This window comes from Piliocolobus tephrosceles, chromosome X, assembly GCF_002776525.5.
Source record: "Piliocolobus tephrosceles isolate RC106 chromosome X, ASM277652v3, whole genome shotgun sequence".
NCBI classification, from domain to species: Eukaryota; Metazoa; Chordata; class Mammalia; order Primates; family Cercopithecidae; genus Piliocolobus; species Piliocolobus tephrosceles.
Window position 1 is genome coordinate 16,752,223 of NC_045455.1, and position 18,521 is coordinate 16,770,743.

Consider the following 18,521-nt stretch of genomic DNA (forward strand, 5'->3'; position numbering starts at 1 on the left):
CCTAAGCCCTCTGCCCACTATGCAGAGGCTTAGGAAAGGTTGATTTATTTCTAGGGTAGTTGTGCAACAAAATCTGAAGCAGCAGCCTCCTCCGTGAGAGTTCACATAGGCTTGCCTCCATTCCAGTACCTCCTTCCCTCCTAGCCAACTGTCATGGGAGGAGAGGATCTGTTCAGATGTTACCTGAGAAGACCTTAAGACATGGCCTGGTTCAGGAATTTTCATTCAATTACATTCATCTAATATTTATTTATAGATTACATCTCCAGAGCCTGGAAATACAGAGACGAAGAGAACAAGGGTTGTGGACATTCATATTTTAATGTGATTCTTAGGGATTCTCTGCATTTGAATACCCAAAGGATTAATCTCTTTTGAGATAACTTCAGGTATGTCCTATGATTGGCTAAGGAAATTATCACGACTAGACAATCAACTCCCTCTTCCACCTCTCAAATAGTCTCTTACTAGTGCTTGCCTGCGACATCTGGGCCAGGCATGCTGTCAGTTCCTACCAGCATTGAGGCCCAGAGGGGCTGAGCATGAACACTAACCCTGGGACCCCAGCAACCACAGCCCCCACGGTCTTCCTCCAGCTGTGCACCTCCTCATGGGGAAAACAAACTGTGGGGCCAGGATAGATGTGTCCCCTGAAGCCTGTGGCCCTCCCCCATTCTATTCCATGTTCCAGGTACTGAGGGCCCCAAAATTATCAGCCCCAAACAACCCCCCCACAGCCTATAGGACCTGCACAAATCTCTTCCCAAGATCCTTCCTTGTTGGGGTTCAGTTAGGCTGGTAGGAGAAATATCAGTTATGATAGCCACAAACCCTCTTGGAAGGCCTGAGAGTTTGCATAACTTTGATAATATATATGGTTGAAGGCAACCTGATCTTTAGCTAAATAAATTAGAGTAGTAACAAGGGAATGTGGGGAAGTTATCTAGCTAGTTTACTCAAAGTGGTCTTAAGACTAACCTTTGATGTACTGTGGGTGCTTAAGTGCTTTCTACTCATGAAGTCCACAATGTCAATTACCCTCTAGTGATGTTGACTCAAGCCTTTATCAATTAATCTTTACCAATAAATGCGAGTCTCACTAGCTGGTCGGGGCCACAGTCGCAGCTGTTTACAGGACTCTGCTGGAGTCTGTAAGTAGCTCAGACACTCAGCTGGACTGGCAAAGCAGAATATCTGTGTGTCAGTGTTCGTCATTCATCTGTCGCTGGGTCAGGGTCTGCGGGTCAGACCCCTGCACCTGGTGCCCCCGTGTGAGGAGCGCTACCACACATCCTGGCCTGGCCTGGGGAGTCCATCCAATGGTAAGTGTTTGATGGGAGGGTTGGCCACAGCTTGCACCTCTGGCCTGAGGTGTCCACATACTTAAGACCATCCCCCTTACCTCAAGAGATGGAGTGGGGGGTGGGAAAGAGTGGAACGGGCAGCAGGCCAGGGCTTCTGCTGGAATACCTGTTTTTGATCCTGAAAATATGTTGGTGCTTCGTGATGAGGCACTCTAGGAGTTGACGGCAAAGCTGAAGTGAGAGCTGAGCTGATCCCCAGTCTAGAATGGATTTCTTTTTGCCAGCAAGGAGTTAATCTGCCACTGTTACCTGTTTCTGATTGTTTACGGGAAGATGTGATCATGAAAGGCAAATGAGAGTGTTCAGGACTCTGATTCTTCTTGTCTATCTAAATTACCATCTCAGGAGGTAAAGCAAACCAATTTACCTTGAGGTTTTCATCAAAGAAATCCATAGACAGCCCAGGAACCACATGCTAACGAGATAGTGAGTCCTAATGTAGAAAAAGAAACTAAAAGGCCAAACTCCAACTAAAATATATTGCTTCATGATAAGCTCCCACTTATCTAGGCAAAAGAATCGAGAATAGTATTATCAGTGGGAAATATAAACTAAAAACATCTGGTTTACCAAATAGTATGTTAGGATTACATGTCCTCAAATAATTAAAAATAGAAACATTAAAATTATACTAAACATAATCAGATCTCTTCTTCTTTGTCACCAACCTCAGTAATTTTGGCAGATGGCTGAAATTTTTTTGTTTTTTGTTTTTTCTGGGATGACAATACATACTTAGGTTCTTTCCAAAGACAGCTATGCAGTAAAAGTAGGACAGAATTTCCCCAGTGGGTCCCTCCTTGTTATAACAGGCACACAAAAACTTTGCATTAGAAGAGTCAGAAATGTCCTTACAGACATAGTCTCCTGCCTATAGTGTGCGACTTCATTATTGCAATGGTATCTGAATGTCAGGTTGGACTGTTCTCAGCTATTATGATTCTAGAGTACATAGCTCATCAAATAATTCTCTCTCTGTATCCCTTCCTCCTCTCTGCTCTTCCTTCCGCACTGGAGGTAGAACCACAGATGCCTACTCAGCTATCAGAGGCCCACTCCCCTGAGGGTTGTCCAGGTCTCTGCTGTCCTTTTTCTTCTTCCCTCATCTTCTTAATCAACTCCACCCTCACCCACCCAATGATCCCCTGAGGCATTTTTCTCCCTAGAACATTTGGGGGAATTCTCCAAATATTCTGTGTACTAGAACATAGGTCAGATTTCAGAGAGAGCAAGATGACATGGTTTGGGGACAGGGTATAAGTTGATGTGTCCTAATTGCTATGCTACAGAGCATTTACTTGATCATAAAGTCAACTGTTACCAATAAGAAGGTTGACCACAGAAGTGACACGACCAGGTCTTTGAAATGGTAAGTTGAGCTGAGAGGAAAGGCTTTGGAGGCTTGAAGAACCATCATTGCCAGTAGAACTTGGGCTTTAGGTTGAAGCAAAACTGACTTCAAATTCTAATTCCAATATTTATCAACTATAGAACCATTATGTGGTTATTATTTACTTTCTCTGATACTCAATTTTCTAATTAGAAAGAAAGATAATGCCTTCTGGTATTTCTGTGAAGATTAAAATAAGTCTTAAAAGTTCCTGTTGGAAAACAGGATGAGATAGGATAAAATTCTAAACTGGATTGGTGGTTGCGGGAATGGAGAGTAGGAGAGAGACTTTAGAGACGGTGTTATGATGGTGGTGAGAGGAGTTAGGGTGAGTAGGGATTCTATCTTGTGTGACTCCATGAGTTGTACAGGTCACGACTCATTTGGGAGTTATAAGGGAATACAAAAGAAAGAACAATTTTTTTTTCAATGGCAAAAGAGCAGATAATGAGTTTCATATTGGTTAAGTTGAATTGAAGGGGTGGGTGAAAGACATTTAGGTACAAGTGTTCACAAATTCACTAAAACTACGGACCTAGAGAACGCTGTCTATTTGGGACCCATCAGAATACAGGTCACTGAATACACTGTGGGATTTGCTTAGCTTGCCTAAGAAGACATATTGGATTCATTCTCTCACTGATTCTTTTACCTACTAATTTTCTCATCCAATGTATATAGAAAAGGTACTCAATATGTTCAGCATCACATCGTGATGCTGATAATTCCCCCCCCACACACACACATATTTCTCTCTCTCTCTCTATATATATATATATACACACACACACATACACACACACACACTATGGTGTATATATATATATATGCCATAGTAGATATAGTAGATACTCTCTACTGAGAGTACCTACTATGTGCCAGGCTCAGAATTATTGAACAATAGTTAACAGACAAAAGGTGTCCCTGACTTTAAGGATCTAAAGTCTGGAGTACAGGATCAAAGAGAGTCAAGGATGCCCCTGACCTTTAATCATGGGCTATCAGGAATCCAAGCTTGTGCTGAGCTGGATGCCTGGATGTTGAGCTGGGCATGCAGTGAGGTAGAGCTGGGTCTGTGATTGTGGATTATGGCACAAGGACGAGGGAAGACTGTCCAGGCTGAGAGCATCTGGGCACAAAGTAAAATACTGATTTAGAATAAGTTGTGTACAGGGCACAAGAAAGGTGGACTGTGCAGGTACAGATGGTTGGGGGTGGAGAGTTTCTCTAAGGTTATTGTGAGGGATGAGGAATAATCTTTTCTAGATTCTTCTGACACTTGGTTTGTGAGTGCTAAAGAGATGATAAAAACAGTGTTTGGGTCAAAATGACCCTAGTCTTTTAATTTAGCAACTAGTTTTGTGTTTGGCTCATAGAAAATGTTTAATGAAAATTTTTATGATACCTTTTGCTTTCCATTCTAAAAAGATAGAAAGAGTGAAAAGACTTAAATTATTATCATTCTGGGTTCTAGATTTAGAAAGTTGTGAAGATACTGTAGATTCTCTACTGATGCTCTATCAAGTCATGGAGATCATTATGAGGGAAATAAACCTGGGTAGTCTGAGTGTGAGGACTGTTGAAAATTAATGAAAGTTATGACCTTTAGTAAAACTGGTAATTAATAACACCAAGATGTGCAACTTCATGGTGCGATGCTGAATGTATTGAGTACCTTTTCTAAATGTGAGAATCTCATCTAGAGATAGCTTTCTTTCCTAGATAGCAAAGAAAATGAGGCTGTTAGTGGAAGATCATGGCTCATCAGTGGTGACTGGGCTAACATACTGTGTGTGCTTCCGCTTTTACCTTCTCATGAAGATCAGGATGGGAGTGGCAGGAGATTCATGGCAGTGACTCACAGCTGCACAAGTGAATACTAACCACAAGCAGTGACTTCTTAGAAGAACAGTAATATATATGCTTTTGCTTAAACCTTAACTGGCAGGCTTCCTGGCAGGGCTCCTGGGAGTGATGCCCTAATTTGCAAGGATTTAATGACTACTTGTAGTCTAACACCTGTAGGGATGGAGACAAGCAGGGGAGAACATTAGCACCTGGCTGTGCCCCAGATAAAGCGAGCACCATGGATTTGTGAAGGCACTATCTTTCCTTTCCAGAAAAAATTCCTTGTGTTACATTTATTCAATAACTCTTACTGTAATATGAAAATTGCCAGTGTTCTTACATGGCAGTATTTAAAAGTTATATTCTCAAACTAAGAGAATATCATGCTATCTACTACAGAAGGTCACTTCCTCCCTCCTCTCCACTGTGTATGTTATGATGGGCTTAGCTAGTCATAAATTAAACCCGGAAACAGTTGCATTTCTGTAGTTCTGATAAAATTTTCATTCCTTTTCTTTTCTCTGAACAAACATATTATTCAAGGAACTGATGACATTGTGAAAGCAAGCTGTCCCCATAGCTTTTAAACACTAATTTATGAGATTCTAATTTCCTCTTTATCTTCATGTCTTCTTATTTCACATGCAACAACTGTTTGAATAATTTAAATGATCAGATACATGCAAGCATTACCCAGAACCGTGGGGCTTGACTTTGAAAGTAACTCAGTATTTTCAGATCAGGATGAGAGTTTTCAGTTTGTATAATTTTCCCACGTCTTTTGATATAGTTACCATACTAAGTATAATAATAGTATAGCAGCAACAACACTATGAATCTATAGTCTCATCTTATTTCTAACCCAGAATTTTTATCCAGATAATTAAAACAAATACTTGAAAGTAGGAAAAGGGAAGCATATAAATGTGAACATCTTCAAATTACATAAAGGAAAGCCAAATGAATGTGGTTGCATTCCTAACACTGAATCAAAGAAATGATAGCCTATCATAAGAGAAAACAAAACAGAAAAGCAGAAATAGCAAAAATCTTAAAAGAAGAAAACAACAGAAGACAGTAATCTATAAATTATAACAATTCTCAAATAAAAAGATTTAGATTATGTGAAGAAAAGTTAAACTACACATGACTCATAAATTACAAAATATTATAATAACACAAAAACAAGAGAATGATTTAAAGCAAAAGGTATTAAATAATACAAAAAGGTCATTTTTTCTTTTTCTTTCTTTCGCCAGGCTGGAGTGCAGTGGAGGGATCTCGGCTCACTGCAACCTCTGCCTCCTGGGTTCCAGTGATTCTCCTGACTCAGTCTCTTGAGTAGCTGGGACTACAGGCACGTGCCACCACATTCAGCTGATTTTTGTATTTTTACTAGAGATGGGGTTTCACCATCATGTTTGACCATGATGGGGTTTCACCATGTTGGCCAGGATGGTCTCGATCTCCTGACCTCGTGATCCGCCCTCCTCGGCCTCCCAAAGTGCTGGGATTACAGGTGTGAGCCACCATGCCTGACCAAAAAGGTCATTTTTATTGAGAATGGTAGCCTTATCAATGAAGAATATGAAAGTCATGAACACTAAATAACAAATCCCCAAAATATATAAGCTAAAAACTGTTATGAATTGATAAAAACAGAATAATAGAGGGAGATTTTTGTACACATTCTATCTCTGATAAATTAAACGATTTTATGCATATATATCTGTTTATATAAACAGGAATATATAATTCAAACTGTTATATATAAATATATATTATATATACTTATATATACTTTATATAAAAATATATATTATATATACTTATATACACTATATATTATATACTTATATATACTTTATATAAAAATATATAATATATACTTATATATACTATATATAATATATGCTTATATATACTTTATATATAAATACATTATATACTTATATATACTTTATAAATATATATTATATATACTTCATATATAAATATATATTACATATACTTACATATGTATTTTTATATATATGTACTTATATATACTTTAAATATAAATATATATGATACATACTTATATATACTTTATATACAAATATATATTATACATACTTATATATACTGTATATATAAATATATATTATATACACTTATGTATTATATATACTTATATATACTTTATATATAAATATATACATATATATGTATATAAATATATACATATATATGTAATACATATATTATATGTAATATATATTTATATATATGTCTTTTATATATATATATAATTTGAAAAGACAATACATATTCATTTTAGGTATCCATGAAATTGTTATAAGAATTGATCACACACAAAACCCCAAAGGAACCTCAATGTATTTCAAAAAGTAAAAATTTTGTAGGTGAAATTATCTGAGCATTACCTGTTAAAAATAATAGAAATAAAACAGGTTGTTTCAAAAAATGAAAGGAACAGCTACAAACAGCAATGAGAAATTAAAATAAACTTTGATGGAGAAGTGAGTATAAACTATCAATAAAAATGAAAGATAGGCATTGAGAGAGATTAAATTGATTTTCTTAAAAAACATAAAAACTAGACCAATAAAATTAAAGTTTGAAAGCAATAAATTAAAAAGCAAAGAAAATCAAGATGAAAAATACAACCAGAAGCATAAAATTAAAAATGAGAACTAAAAGTAGGAAGTAAACTATAAGCACAAATAGGAAACAAAAACACTATTAAAGGGAATGAATATGAACAGGAAGGTTTATGGAAGAGATGAGCAAACAGAGAGAAAAGTTCCCCAAAGTAGAAAAGGAATGAAAGTTAATCAGGAAAATCTAGAGCCTCAAAATGGGAAGGATGTGATGAAAAGTTGAAAAATGAAAAAAACAATAGAAACACAGACTTAAAGGAAAATTTTGAAGTTAAGAGCAGACTGATTCCATTAAGTTGACCAACTGAGCTAACACAGGTTCCTCTTTCAGCTTTAAACAGGTAGAACTATTGGAAAAAATAAGCCAAAATAGGTTGAAAAACATAGCTGAGCTCAAAAGAGAGGAGGGCAAAACTCCAGGTACCCAGACACGGAAGTAGCTCAGGCAGAAGGCTACGGAGGTGAGAACCTGGGGTTCTTTGGCAAGTTCGTGGTCTAGTGTCCTGGAAAGCACAGTCTGTGATGGAGATGTCTGTGTGGAAAACTTGTTGGGAATACATTGTGGGGAGCAAAGGAACCAGAGTGGGGAGAGGGAAATGGTGAATTGAGGTGCTTTGAAACAAAGTCCTCAGCTGATCCTACAGGGAGCTTTGGAGCTAAGATCCTTCAGAGTTGTCTCTAGTTAAAAGCCCTGGCCTCCACCTCCACAGCAATATCATTAGATGGCTCCAAAGACGGCATGACCTTGGCAGAAGTGTCTCTCTCTAACTAAGGGCAAGTCCTCAAGAGAGACTCAGCTGAGAGCTGTCGGTCAGCAGCCAACACTCCCAACATCTTGAAGAATGAACACCTGAGTCCTAGGCCAGGTGAGGTGGTTCTAGAGAGATACATATAATTTTCTTTGATTATGTAGATGACATTTTTTGTTCACAATTCATTTAGCTGCTTCTAGGCAATTTTGACAATCTTGAATATTTTTTTCTTTCCAGATTGTTGGGATGATACAACAAAATGGTCCACTGTCCTATCTCAAACAGGCTTAGAGACTTCTACATAGATACTGCTTAGATACAAATATATTAATTTCAGTGTTATTTTTATTAGTGGAAAAATTGAAAATGACCAAAATGACCAAAAATATGGGAATGGCAAAATTACATGCAGCTATTAAAATTACGTTTTAAAAGAATAGTTATTCAAATATTAATATGTGTTTCTACTGCATAGATTATAGATTCCAATTTCCTAAAAATATTGGTTATTTAAAATTGTATCGTAATTGCTAATGCATAAAAAGTATGGAAGGAGATTGATCAAAATAATCTCAGAATTTGGCTCTATAATGTATGAATTTTAAACTACCTAGTATTTTCCATATTATCTAAGATGAAGTATTACTTTCCAATCACAAAAAATTAATGTTATATGAAACAAAAATATGGATTATTTTATACTCCATTAATTTGCAAATTTATATTTTATATGAAAACTGATCTGTGAAAGTAAAACCAAATTACACTGAGAGTAGATTTTTAATAATATTTTCAACGTTTTGTCAATCTTATTTTCAACACTATTTCTAAGGTGAATGGGAAAAGAAGTGAACCTTAGGATTCCTAGGTACTTCTCTTATCTGAGGTTTTTCTTGGAAGACAGAAGCCCCCAAACTCTTTCACGCTGTATGTGCACGTGTGCGTGTGCGGGTGTATGTGTGCCGTGTGTGTGTGTGCCTGTGCATGCACATGCATGCCATGTTTGTGTGTGTTTGACTTTCACTGTCTTTTGGAGCTTTCCCTGTGGCTACTACTTGATTCTAAAGTCAAGTTCCGTTGCTTATGATTCCTACTAGATAGAGGGACATGGTCAGGTGACATTTTTCTAAGGTTACAAATCTCACTCATAAGCAAGAAAGGAATCCACAATTCCTACTTCCACAGAACAAAAAATAATGTATTAGTCTGTTCTCACACTGCTGCTAAAGACATACGCAACCCTGGGTAACTTATAAAGGAAAGAGGTTTAATTGACTCACAGTTCAGTGGAACGGCAAGCAAACATATCCTTCTTCACGTGGTAGCAGCAAGGAGAAGTGCAGAATGAAGCTGGGGAAAAGCCCCTTATAAAACCATTGGATCTCGTGAGAACTAACTCATTATTATGAGAACAGGATGCGGAACCGGTCCCCATAGTTCAATTATCTCCACCTGGTCTCTCCCACAACATGTGGGGCTTATGGAAACTGCAATTCAAGATGAGATTTAGGTGGGGACACAGCCAAACCATATCAAGTAAGTTGCATTGTTCAAGAAATTTTTGAACGAATGAGCTTTTTCCTCTACTAGAAATTTCTCCTTCTTTGTTTATATTACAGGAACCGGTTATTTAAAAATAAAATCTCACATTGGAGAAATACACTTTAACACTGTGGAGAGGCCCATGTTAGTGCTCCTGATTTTCTTCTGCTGTTTTCTCTCTTCCCCTCCCCCCTCCCCTTTTCCTTCCTTATCTCTTTCTTTCTTTTAGACTGAATTCCCAGATCCTTTGCTCCAATCCCTCGTTCTCTCCCACTACTGTTTCTTAAATCTGTACCTCATCACTTCATCTCCAGGAGGCTTTTTCACATTTCACAGTGGATTTCAATGTGCTAGGGTGGGCAGCGAGGGGGAGAGTTACTGAGAACCATCGTTTTAAAAGCTTATGTTTTTGAGAGTTTATAAAATCCTCTCTGGCCTCAGAGGCTCTACATTGTTTCAATCCATATCTTCTTTGTCTTTTATGGCTTTTCATGTTTCACATCCAATAACCACATTTGCATCCAAAGCATGGATTTCCCGAGTTTGACAAAGCTGATCCTATGGATCCATTTCCATAAATCCCTTAAAGTGTTTTAGCGACTTTGCTCATTTTGCAAAAGTCTCTGACAAAAACACAGGGGAAAACAATTGCTCTTGACATCACAACAGTTTAATATTTTAACTTATTCATTAAATTGTGCTTCACATCAATGGAAATCCTCAGTTCTACAAACTATCATTTTTAAATAGCAATAAAGGTTGATAATGTCACAATACAGTCCCCTAGTAACTGAGTTCATACATATTATTGTACAGAAATAAAAGGAAATATCTCTTAAGAGAAATAATTTACTATCTATTGAATAACTATCTTTACATCTAAAATGGGTCACCACATAAAGATCCAGATTTTTCTTTCCAACACTGAAATGATACATTAAAAGAGAAATAATGCAATCACAGCCCCAGAAGCACTTCTGAGAAAGAAACAAAGGAAACTGAAAAAAAATGATAATATGATTAACAAATAAATGTCAAGGAGGTGGAAGACAAATGTGACAATTACTGAATTACACAAAACTTTTGCTCCTCAAAACACCGGTTTTTCTGGCAAGATGTCAATCTGGCCCTTTGATGAGTTCCCGTAATGCAGCAGAACGTGTAGCTCACAGAGGTTCCACTAAGTGTGCCAAAGGTTGACAGCTGCAATCCTTTCCACAGACATCTTGGAACACAGGCTCCAGAGACACCTGTCCATCTGCGTTCTCGATCTGGAATACTGCTAGGTTAGCGTGAGTCCTTGCCTAGAAGTTCAAAGGCTTTTGTGTTGCAGATGTTGCTGGTGTTTATAGCTAGGCCAGTCCTCTGGAAATCTCTGCACCTCTGCCAGGCAGGTTGGTTCTTTTACATGCTATGAAGATGGGTTCATGTGTGCTCCATCAATTCATTAGGCTACAAAACACACAGGTTTCACAACCTGCCCACTTGCTCAGAAGGGCTAATTTGAAGTCTCAAGGAATTAGTTCAGATGTGTGTCCAGGTGAATGTGGTGAGAAGAGAACAGGCATTGGCTTATATCCAGTGGAGATGGTAGAAGGGGAGAGGAAGGCAGGAGAACGTGCCTTGGGGAAAGAACCCTCGCATGCTCCTCAGATGGCACAAAATGGGTAGACACATCATACCCAGCCAGCCCTAATACCTAGCCTGAAGATGCGCAGTTGCACTGGTGACCAGTGGAGTCACAGCAACTATGGGAAAGGAAAACCTTGCAGTCACAGCTGCGATCAGATCAGGGTATTCTTGTGTAAGTCCAACCCAGCTTTCTCTTTGATCTGATCCTTCCAACTCAGCTTTCAGTCCCTACAACCATTTCAAAGCTCTGGTCCTGTCTCAAGATCCTCTTTACTCACTTCTTTCAAATGGCTAAAAGAATTATAGTCTATATGTTTCCAGGATGCCCTAGTTCTAGAGGACAGAAACTGTATCTTAGTCATTTTTCTATTTTTCAGTATTGCATGGCATATATTTAATTCATCAACTTTCCACCTTGGAAAGACGTGCCTCCTTTTAGAAGCCACAATTTCCTCTAGAGTTACTCCTACTCTCCCTAACCCCCATCTCTAAATGATCCCATTATACAGGACCTCAGATACAGATCATGCTTGATAAGGAATCAGATAAACTCTCTGTTTGCAGATTTTATGCTAGGACAACTTAAAGCATTTCCTCTCTCCAGTGAGTATGCAAAGGGACTCATTTAACAGCCAATGAAACCTTTAAGAATGAAAGCAGTATGCTGCTGAAAAACTACCAAGAGCCTGGGGAAGAAGACTTAAAAAAGGGAGTTTTTGTAATCCCAGCACTTTGGGAGGCCGAGACGGGTGGATCACGAGGTCAGGAGATCGAGACCATCCTGGCTAACACCGTGAAACCCCTTCTCTACTAAAAATACAAAAAACTAGCCGGGCGAGGTGGCGGGCGCCTGTAGTCCCAGCTACTTGGGAGGCTGAGGCAGGAGAATGGCGGGAGCCCGGGAGGCAGAGCTTGCAGTGAGCTGAGATCCGGCCACTGCACTCCAGCCTGGGCGATAGAGCGAGACTCCGTCTCAAAAAAAAAAAAAAGGGAGTTTTTGTTGTTGTTGTTGTTTTGAGGAGGGTTTATATTGATTTCCCTTAGTAAGGAGTTGTGAGCACATTCCCTTGGCCTTCATATTGAATAGGTTTTGAGTTGGATGGAGTAGACACCCAGCTAGAAGTCTTTGAATGCCTCCTCTGAGTTTTGGTCTCCCCTGCAACACCGCCCATCTCTTGGATATTTCATTCCTAGTAAGAGGTCCCCTCACTGGAGGTAGGGAGCTGAGAGTAAACTTGACCAGCGTCTTTGGCATTTTCCATGTCAAAAAAGGTAAGGAAGGATATAAATCAATAAAGATTTAGATTTCATTTTCCTGCAGTTCCCAATCCCAATACTGATGCTGAGCTGCATAAAATAGTAGGAAAGGCTATGGAGTCAAAAGGCTGGGCTCTAAGCAACTTTCTTGCTTATAAATAGAGTCTTTGGGAAATCTTTCAACATCTCCTACTCTCCATCCCAAACTAGCAAGTGGCATAATGAATAGAGGTCCTATTTAGCACACAAGAATGTAATGAGGACCAAATGAGACAGCACATGCAAAAATGTTTTGAAAACCATTAAATGCTACACAAAGTGATGAATTTTAGTCTTATATTTCACAAAACATATGATGAAATAAGTGACATTAAAAAGCACTTGAAATATTGTTTGGTTCCCTTTTGTATCAGATACTGATCGTCTTTATCAGTGTTAATTTCCACATTGTTTCACATTTTTTCTTTAGTAACAGAAACCCCATGCTTATCAAGGCACATGACAATCAATAATAAAGACATTCCCTAGCTTTCTTTGCAGCTAGATGTGGCAAGTGTCTAGGTTTTAACCCATGAGATGTGACTGGAAACAATATGTGCAACTTCCCTCCACTTCCTCTCTACTACCTTAAACGTAAACGTGATGGCAGGAGCCATGGCAGCCATCTTGGTCCATGAGGTGGATGCAGCACATTAGGATGACAGAGCAACAGGAGAGAGCCTAGGTGTCTGGTAACGTCACACACCAGAACTGTCAAACCAGTTTGCCTTTAAGTAAGAGAGAAATAGCTTCCATGTTTAGTCACTATTTTGAATTTCTGTGTTAAATCAGCCGAATGGGAATTCTATCCAGTCCATTTATATTTATTTTTTAATGATCTATTCTTATCTCCTTGCTAGGTCTATCTTGGGGACTTTCTTGCCAATATTAGTACTTTCTCTACTCAGATTTTTAAAAAACTTACCTTAAAGGCATAACAAAGAACCCTCATACTTCGAACTTTTAATCAAACTAATTATGACAAAGTTACCTCCTTTAGATGAGAAGAAACACGTCTTTATCATTTTTAATAAAAACACATGACATGCCTCACTGTTGTCTAACACTGATTGTTAATGTTGCCAATTATTTATGAGTATTCTAGTAATTATCAGGGCAGTTCCCTCCAGTTTCCAAGAGCAGGCTGCCTGAAAGTTAGAAGGAGACAGAATAAATGTGTATCTTAGTCCTTAACAACACACAGACACACACACACACACACACACACACACACATATACACAAAGACGTCTCATCCTAATCTCCAATCTGGGTACTGGAGCTGCCAAGAGAAGGGAAAGAAGTGTAGGAGTCAATTGGGTTACAGAACCCCTGGGGATTGTTTTTTTCTTTTTTGTCTTTTCTTGGGCTTTTGACACTGATATATCTGGAGTTGATTTGGTTTGGGGTTTAATGCTCCTGACTTCCATGGATCCTTAGGCCCAGATGCATTCTGCTGGCATCACTTCCCTGAGCATCACTCAGCATAGACGCGGGCAGTCAATTTTTGGAGAATAAACTGCATCCCTACCTCTCCATTTCTATCAGCATAGGACCCCATGGGTATGACAAGTTTTCTGCTTTAGAATGAAATGAAATGAGGGAGGAAGCCCATGTTGGTCTTTTTAATTTGCTCAGCACTGGCCTGGGGCCAACATAAAGAGCAGGCTCCCTCTGAACATCCTGATACCTGGTCTCAAGTGGAGCCCCATACATCATGCCTTCAGCAGAAGGCAGTGGAAGCCTTTGATACCAATCCCGAGGTGCCTAAGGAACAGCGTGAAGTGAGCAGGGGCTGCCTCCAAGTCTCAGTTATGCATGAATTCCTTGCCAAAATTTTAAAGTGAGTTTAAAAGAAACAATCCGAATGCTTTCTAACTTGTTTTGATTTTCCACATGACAAAACACTGGATTGTGTGTGTGTGTGTGTGTGTGTGTGTGTGTGTGTCACAGAGGCAGGCAGAAGGATAATTCGCAGTCCTGCTATTCTAGGCAGAAAATTAGATCCTAACAATGAGATGAGAAGCTAGAGAGAGAGCTGCTCATTAATCCCAGCTGCAATCCTCCTTCCCTTCTTACCTTAGGAACAAATCATTGGAAATGGAGAAATATTTTGTGAGCCTAATCTCTACCAACTAACAAGCAATATTTACTTGGCCCCTTTTAACTCACCCTTGTATATGGCTTAAAAAATACAGCTGCCTAAAAAGTCGGTGATCTGTCAGCTCATTGATGCCTCAGTGATGTGGAGGGGGCTGGACTGACCCAAGGCAGCATGGCTTTGGGTCAATGTTAGCATGGTGCTGTCATGGTCGGGCTACCCACATGGGTTAGAGACAAATGCTTCTGGGAAATTGCAGCTGGCTTCTTGCATTATTGGCAGGAAGCTTTAGGTAGGACAAGCCCTTATTCCATATGGATATGGTGATGGAGTAAAGAGAACTTGACCTTTTTAGTCAGCTAGACCTAGCTTACAACCCGTGGAGGAGCTACTTATTTTCTGTGGGCTTCACTTTTCTCATCTATGAAATGGAGACTAACAATATCCATTCGTCGTGCAGAATATATTTAAGGTATGAAAAGGGTCTCCCTCAGTTCCTGGAGCAAGGGAGCCACCCGATAATGCCTTCCCTTGCACCCCAGATGAAGCCACGCACAGTGGGAGAAGCATCTCCAGCTCTCTGTCTGGTGGAGCTGCTGGGCTTCCCTCTGTGCACGTAAGCACTCCATGAATGCTTGTGGGCTGATTGACTCACAACCCCAGAGAGAGTATTCTGGAGGCTGACCAGTGGCTTAGGGAAAGCTAGCTTAAACATCAAACATGTTGGATATCAATGAAATAGGCTTTTCAATCTGATTTAGGGGTTTCACACATTTTGCCTTCAGCTCCTTGACGGGATTGATCAGATCAATCCGTTGTAAAACTTCCCACTCACTCTGATCCTTCTAATAAATGCTAGACAAAGGCTTTCTCTTCCTTCTTTCATACATATCCCCTTATTATTCTATAAACTTCTTGTTACTGTAGTTGGGATTAGGAAAAGGTGCAAATAAGAACTCGGCACTGCAGCACATTTCTTGTCCAGTTTTAGACACTCTGGCCTGATTTACTGGCTGTGGCCACAGTCTAACAACAGGTAAAGATTGTGTGGGAAGAAAACAGTGATCAGGCTGCAGATATTCAAGATGCTGGGAGGCAGAGTCTGTCTAAACTCCTGTGATAACCATCCCATGAATGGTGTTTCATGTCTCCTGGCCTAATTCAGAGTTTTTATTCACTTAGTAACCTCAAATATATTTTGTATACATGCTAGCTAAGTTCCTGTTCTTTGGGCCAAGCTTTTAAAAACATCTTTCTGTGGTGGCAAAATTTTAAGACTGGTAGTACCCCATTAAAAAACATAACTTCTCCAAAAAGGTTAAACCCTGAAATATTCTTTTAAAATCTAAGGTTATGTGACCAGTTTAGAAATGTTAGGCGTATATTGATCTTCCTGATATTTTTTTCTCTTAATTTATCATTTGTTCCTCAAATTGAAAGTACAGTTGGTAAAGTGAGATCCCTTTAGGCATTAGCAAATAAGCAAGTTTTCTCTTAAATGCTCCTACCAATGTTGATTTCTCAGGGGCTACTACCTCCTCTATTCTGGATCCACTCCGCAGTCCCTAAAAGATGGAAGGAAAGGCATGGCTTAAGGTTGTGGTGTCAGGATTTTGTAGGATGTGGCTCTCTAGCAATGGTCAATAATATGATAATTTTGTTTCAAAACAACTGCAACAACAAAACACGTTACTTGTGATTTAAGTCACATTCAAATAGAGTTCAAAGATGACAGCTAACAGCCAAGTGGGGGTTGGTGTAAGACCTCATCTAAGGGCTGAAATGTTTTTCTCTTTCTCTCTCTTTATACCGACTGATATTCTCATAATGGGAGACAGTATGACATAGACCAGTTTCAGCAGAACATCCAAGCCATAATTTGGCTTTTCATGTGTGCCTCTGGTGGGTTCCTGGTACCCAAACTATTCTATGCTCCTGCAAAGGAGATCACAGGAACTGTCTCCTTTTTCAGTGTGGCTCTCCTTGGCCTTCTAAAACAGTCTATATGGGATGCACTCCTACCCTACTTAATATCACTAATTGCAAAATGTCAAGAAAAGAAAAAAAGAACAAGACAGATAATCTCCAGCTGGATAAAAATGAAGACAAAGAAGGAAGCAGATGTCCAAATCAAGCACACACAGCCAGATGTCCTCATGGCCCAGCTTCTCCAAGGTAACTCAACAGAAGGTCAATGTGCCTGCTCATCCTCCCCATCCTGAGAGAGGAGAGGGCAGGGGGTCACCATCTCACCACTTGGCTGTTGTAGTCCTCGGTGACAGTCCCCTCTGCAGCCCCATCCTCTTTGGGCCACTGGTGGTCCCTGTGCTCCCGTTGCAGCCTCCGCTCCTCCCGCCGCTTCTGGCGGTCCCTCTGGTGCTCTAGCTGCTTGGTGTGGTGGTAGCGCTGCTGGAAGAGATCTTTTGCATACTCGTAAAGCTGCATGTCCAGGAAGTTTAGCTCCTCAATGCGTTGGCGGGCGCCCTCATTGATCTCCACGTTAGAAGCCCGCGTGATGTTGAACTGTGTGAAGGGGGAGATGAACTTGAGGTTGAATGTTCTCTCAAAGAGAAACTGTGTCTTCCTCTGGAACTCAGTGAGCCCAAAGAAGGCCATGTTCTTCAGGTTGTTCTTTGCACTCTGCAGTAGGATGGTGTTTCTTTCACTCTCGTTCATGAAAGTCAAGTTGTAGCAGCCCACCAGGCTGAGGTCGGCCAGCATGCGCACCTGGCGATTGTTAGCCAGGTTGTAGCTGCAATCCATAAACTCCCGCAAGCTGACCCCAGACCAGTCATCCCCAGGGTAGCAGGTAGGCAGCTCATCTGGGGTGGGGCTTCTTCCATCACACATATGAAGAGAGGTTTTCCACGTGGCCCCTCTCTGGACGTGTTTCCACTCGCTCAGGTAACGTGACACTGGATCCCGTAACATTGTGATGTAATAGAAATTCCTAGAAGAAATTAGAGGAAGAGCGTCAGTAGTTGACAACTCTAACAGGAGGGATCTAAATTTCTACAATTTTACATCAGCATTGAGTCAAGGGACTCTTTTGCCAGATGTTTACGTGAGAGTACCTGCCTGCATTTATGCCTATTGATGCGTGTGCATATGTTTCTATAAAGATGTATGTACCAGTTTTCAATGCTGAGTTTGTTGGGCTTTTCCTCCTTGTTTCAGCGTGGGGATGCATGAGGTGGAAAGAAAAGATAGTTCATTCATTCATTCGTTCAGCAATTATTCACTGATAAATTACTACTGGCGATAACAATACCTTACATTTAGAGAAAATACCATGGTTTTTAAGTTATTACCCATCTGCTGTTTCATTTGATTCTTACAGCAAACCTTCGTAGTAGATGCAGTTCCATATGATAGGGTTACATGAAGGAGGTGAAGTGATTTATCCAAGGACTTGGGATTAGAAAGAACAAGGCTGAACCTGTATTCTCCTTAATCTCATTTTTTTTTTCTTTTTTTCTGAGAGGGAGTCTCGCTCCTTCACCCAGGCTGGAGTGCAGTGGCACAATCTTGGCTCACCACAACCTCTGCCTCCCGGGTTCAAGCGATTCTCCTGCCTCAGCCTCCTGAATAGCTGGGATTACAGGCACCTGACACCACACCCAGCTCATTTTTGTATTTTTAATAGAGATGGGGTTTCATCATATTGGCCGGGCTAGTCTTGAACTCCTGACCTCAAGTGATCCACCCGCCTTGGCCTCCCAAAGTGCTGGGATTGCAGGCGTGAGCCAGCATGCCTGCTGGCCTCCTTAATCTCTTTATACTGCTACTTGGGATTATGAGGTAAGTGGGTTGAGGGAGGATGGGTTGGGTGTGGAGACTAGTATTTACTGGGCACCTACAATGTGTTAGGAACTGTGCTACATGCTTTATGGATGCTTGCACAGATGATCCTCAAGACAATTTTGTAAAATGG

The 18,521-nt window shown here is 40.0% G+C and overlaps 1 protein-coding gene across 1 annotated transcript in view; it reads right to left on the reverse strand.

The window, feature by feature from the left end:
* Positions 1-13,843: 13,843 nt before the first annotated feature.
* HS6ST3 (heparan sulfate 6-O-sulfotransferase 3) overlaps positions 13,844-18,521 on the reverse strand; it is a 742,727-nt gene continuing 738,049 nt past the window's right edge. Inside the window, exon 2 of the mRNA XM_023218047.2 lies at positions 13,844-17,537. Coding sequence (XP_023073815.1) covers positions 16,829-17,537 — 709 coding nt within the window. The 3' untranslated portion in view covers positions 13,844-16,828. The remainder of the gene's footprint in view (positions 17,538-18,521) is intronic.